Here is a 4,906-nt window from a genome sequence, read left to right on the forward strand (position 1 = left end):
AAAAAAAAAAAAAAAGCTGGGGAGAGGGCAGCAAGATGAGCCAGGCAGTTTCGCCCAGAGTGGATGGCATCTTTTTGTGTCTGGCACCCAGCCCATGGGCACCAGAGGATGAAGGAGCTCTCTGAGAAGCATCCACCTGGAGCTGGCTCCAGGGGAAGCCACAAGGGCTTGGTCCTCTCTTTCCAGCCTCACCCCCTCTCCTGCCTTACTCAGCCCCTAGGCTGCTTCCCTGCTTGGCCCCAGCTGTTCCACCTCCTCCCACTTCCCCAGAGCAGGAGCCTTCAGTGGAGGAGGAGGTGGAAAACCCCCAGGAAGTCTCTGATCTTGGGCCTACAGAGCTCCCCACCTCCTGCTGGGGCCCATCTTTGGAGGTGTCTCCTTTCCCCTTTGAACCCTGGCCTTCTTGACAGGAAATAAAGGAAAGAAGAACCTCCCGCGGGCTCTGCCCCAGGTACTCCCAGCTCCAGGTTGGGGCCGAGAGGTTGGGAAACAGATCTTGGCCCGACCTGGATGACACTGAGTTGGTCAGTTCCTCAAAGCCAGTTTTCTGGGGCTAGGGAGATGGCTCAGTACAATAAGTGCTTCCCTGGCAATTCCAAGGGTCTGAGTTCAATCCTTGGATCCGCAAAGAGAAAAAGAAAGAAAGAAAGAAAGAAAGAAAGAAAGAAAGAAAGAAAGAAAGAAAGAGAAAGCAAGCCACTCTCCCACTCAGTCCTGCTGGGAAATAGGAGCGGGGCACCTTGGGTTTCCTGAGCAGCCACTGCTGCTTGTTTTTAGGATGGGTGGGACTCAGGAAGGGCCAAAGCCTCCAGTTTGCTCTGCTTCTTAGGGTAGGTCAGGGGACTTGCCTTCCCCTCTCCACTCTCCCAGAAAGAAGAGCAAACCACACAGTTCAGCAACTCTGAAATCCTAAATAAAGATCTTTCAATCCTGCCTACTTTGAGAGGCAAGGCACTGAGTCTGAAGCATTCGAGCCAGGTACAGCTTTCTTTACCTCCCAGCGCTCTTTGCTCAGGCCCTCAGAGGTCTGCCAGAACATGAAGTCCCCCCACATCCTACGCTTGACCCCAAGCTCCACCCTTCAGTTCAGCTCAACACCTAGCCCAGCTGGGAAAGGAGTCAGCAGGCTCCATGTCCACCTCTCATTCGCTCACACAGCAGAAACGGACTCCCAGCAATACTTTTCCCCAGGCTTGGTCAGCCCCAGGGAGAGAAGGTCATGGGATATGGGAACGACAGAAGGGATCTGTCACCACCCACTCTGGGACACAGGTTCACCATGCACTGAGCCTAGACACAACCAAGACCCACAGAGGGGGAGCGGGGGACACCTCCCACACATACTGACACACCTGGCACACGTGCACAGGGAGCTTCAGTGCCCAAGACAAGCCTCTTCTGGGAACTGTCCCATGCCTTCTCCTAACACACACAGGGACAAGCTAATATTCTGACACACATGCTGCCCAGGCCCTAATCAATAGACACCGCACCTGCCCCACGTGGGCCTCTTGCCCCCCCCAAGACCCCTACACAAATGCCCACTTTGGCTCCATTTCATACAGGTGCGGGACACCGGCTGCACAGCATGTGGATACACGCAGTGTCTGCACTCCCAGGTCCACACCCCAGCTGAGTAAAGTGAACACCCATCTCAGCAAGCTCATGGGACAGCAGCAGCATAGCACGCCCAAGCAACTGCCCGCTCCACGGATCTGGGGCTCCGGGAGCCGCCCCACCCTCACCCTTTCTCAAGGTTCCTTACCCAGACGGCCCTCCTTTAGTCCCCCAGACACCTATCAAGACGCCGCCCTCTCCTGGCCGCTGGGGAATAAGCCCCTCGCGGCAACGTGCTCCTCTCTTCCCCACTTCCCGCGCTCGGGAACACCTGTCAGAGCGCCCTCCCTCTGAGTCTCACCTGGGTGCATGGGTTCCAGATTCACCATCCTGCCCCAGGCGGGGCCAAAGCCAGCGCCCCCCCAGGCCCCCAGCATCTGCCCCAGCCGGGCCCCCTGGGAAGCCAGGGTCTCCTCCGTCCCGCTCCCGGCCGCAGCCGGAGCCGTCGCCGCCGCCGTCGTGCGCTGTGCTGCTCCAGCCCGGGTGTCCCTCGGCGCGGCCGGGATTGCCACACTCCCCAGGTGAGCACGCGGCGGGGCGGGGGCCGCCGGCCACGCCCCCTGGCCCCGGGCCCAGGCAAAACAACGATTTGCATATGGCGAGGTGGGGGCCGGGAAGGAGATCGGCGCTGCCGGGGCGGACCGACCAACACCTGTCTGCAGGCTGCCCGACCCCGCCTGGCCGCCCCTCCCCGCCGCACCCGCTGCGGCCCGGGCTCCTCGTCTAGCTCGCCCCCGGGCCCGAGCCTCCGTCTCGACTGGCTCCCGAAGAAAGCGCTACAAGGAACCTGGAGTGTTTGGAGAAGCCGCGGGGGTGTGCTGGAAAGAATCTGGTCTTGGAATCCTACCTCTCAAGGACTTACAAGCTTTGTGGTAGGGGACAAGATTCTTCACCTCCCTGAACCCATTTTACTAATCTGTAAAACGGGCCAAGTGCTAATCAAAACTGGCATCGATCTGGGGTAAGCAGGCGGCCAAGATCACCTGGCCTCCTCCAAAGTAGACAGCCCCAGCTAAGGCTCAGGTTTTCTGAGTAAGGACGCCGCCCACCTCCAGGTCGCGCGTTGCCCCGAGGCGCTGGGAGAGTGGGAGGAGCAGATCCTTTGCCTGGGGGGTGTGCGGTGACAGCCACCTTCCAGAGCTTGGGAGTGACATGTCCAGAGGCGCAGGATTCCCCAGTGACAAAGCCTAGCTGGAAATCAGGTCTTTGGCTCCCATTCCAGCGCTCTTTGCAGACTCCTCACCTCAGACTCCACTCATCCCTGTTTCTTCCGCTTTTCAGGGGCCAGTAAGTGATTCTTTTTTTTTTTGTTTTGTTTTGTGTTTTTTTTTTTTTTTTTTTTTTTTGCGGAACCGGGGATTGAACTCAGGCCCTTGCGCTTGCCAGGGAAGCGCATATTCCACTGAGCCATCTCCCCGGCCCAAAATTTCTTTTTTTCTTTTTCTTTTTTGGTGGAACCAGGGATTGAACTCAGGCCCTTGTGCTTTCCAGGGAAGCACTTATTCCACTGAGCCATCTCCCTGGCGCCAGTAAGTGATTCTTAGCCAAGGGACTGCCTGCCCAGAAGCTCAGCTGGACACATGCGGACACAGAGGAGACGAGCCCACGGCCTGCTTTTCCTGACAGGCCTCCCGTCAGCCTACCAGGACCTCAGTCCTTGCACCCATCTCTTTCTAGCTCTCCAGCAGGCCCCCGGCCTTTCTGCCTCTTGGCCTGGCTTACAGTGTTGTTGGTTCCATTTCCTCCCCGGTACTCCCGACTGTAATACCCAGCATTTATCGCACTCTCACTGTGTACCAGGGAGAGAGAGGGCTAACCCACACTTTAAAGACATCTTTAACACCTTTCGATCTCATGTAGTGGACACAACAATCTATAAATTGTACCATTATTATTTCTATTTTTCCATATGGGAGTTTGACTTGTCATCTTACACAGCCAGTAAGTGTCAGGGCTTTTTTTATTTTATATTATTATTATTATTGCTTTTTGGTGGTCCCACAGTTGGAATCCAGGGCCTTTGTATTGAGCTACATCCCAACCCCTTATTTATTTTTTAATTTGAGGAAGGGTCTTGCTAAGGCACTAAGTTGCCAGCCTGGACTCAAATTCGGGATCCTCCTGTCTCAGCCTCCCAGAATGCTGCGATTGCAAGCATGCACTACCATCCTGGCCTGGCTTGAAACACTTGATCTAAAGCACTGACAGGATTTCTACTCCCTCTGCATAATGCACATGCCCCTCTTTCAAGATGGAAGAGGCTTAGGGGCTGGGGAGATAGCTCAGGAGAATAAGTGCTTCCCTGGCAAGCACAAGGGCCTGAGTTCAATCCCGGGTTCCGCAAAAAAAAAAGATGGAAGTGATCTGATTTTGCACTGAATTGCTGTGGCACTTCACTGCTCCTCATAGCCTTTGTAGCAGGTTGTGACCAGCTATTTTTATCCCCCCCCCCAGCCTGCAGCAGCTCTGAGCCCACCCAGGGCCTCACAAGGGATTTAGTGGGTGCCTAAGGAGGCTTAGAGTGGAAGTGGCCAGGGAAACTTCAGGGCCACACAAACCCTACTTCCCCAGCCACACTCAGCTCCCTTTGTCAGGCAAAAAGGTGGGGAGGGGCTTTTCTTTTGCTTCTTCTGTTCCATGATGGATCTACAAATGCTTCTGGGATGTTCAAATGACCCTAAGAGCCCCTCTCAAGGCATTCTCAGCCTCTGTCCTTTCCTTCCCTCCTCCATTTCAAATTTGGTCCCTTCCTTGACTTTTAAAAAAAATCTACAACTATACTTGCCTGCCATTATCCAAGAAAAATGTTTGCACAAAGTTTATATACTCCTGAGTGCATGTGATTTCTATATCTATTTACATATCATTTGCATGGTCATGCGCACACAGGGTCTGGTTCTCCGATCACCAGATCCTGGATCTGATACACGCTGTTACACACAGTCACATTTTTCTCCCTTTTTTTTTTTTTTTTGGTGGAACTGGGGATTGAACTCAGGCCCTTGCACTTGCTAGGGAAGCGCTTATTCTACTGAGCCATCTCTCTGGCCCCTCCCTCTGCATTTTAGATGTCTCTGCCTCCCTCATACTGGGGATATAACCTAAGGGTGGTCTACATCTCCAATCCTATTTAGTTGTGATTTTTTTTAAGAGCCAGGGAGATAGCTAAGTGGTATAAGCACCTGCCTGGCAAACTCAAGGTCTTGAGTTCAATCCCCAGTACCAAATAGACAAAAAAATGTAACTGTTAAATATATTTTTTTTAACATTTATTTAGTGTGTGTGTGTG

At 53.9% G+C, this 4,906-nt stretch overlaps 1 protein-coding gene across 1 annotated transcript in view; it reads right to left on the reverse strand.

Annotated features, from left to right (window-relative positions):
- Nucleotides 1–1,946, reverse strand: part of Pou2f3 (POU class 2 homeobox 3) — an 84,292-nt gene extending 82,346 nt beyond the window's left edge. Inside the window, exon 1 of the mRNA XM_004636402.2 lies at nucleotides 1,919–1,946. Coding sequence (XP_004636459.1) covers nucleotides 1,919–1,946 — 28 coding nt within the window. The remainder of the gene's footprint in view (nucleotides 1–1,918) is intronic.
- Nucleotides 1,947–4,906: the final 2,960 nt, after the last annotated feature.

This window comes from Octodon degus, unplaced genomic scaffold (assembly GCF_000260255.1).
Source record: "Octodon degus isolate 3935 unplaced genomic scaffold, OctDeg1.0 scaffold00080, whole genome shotgun sequence".
Taxonomy (NCBI): Eukaryota; Metazoa; Chordata; class Mammalia; order Rodentia; family Octodontidae; genus Octodon; species Octodon degus.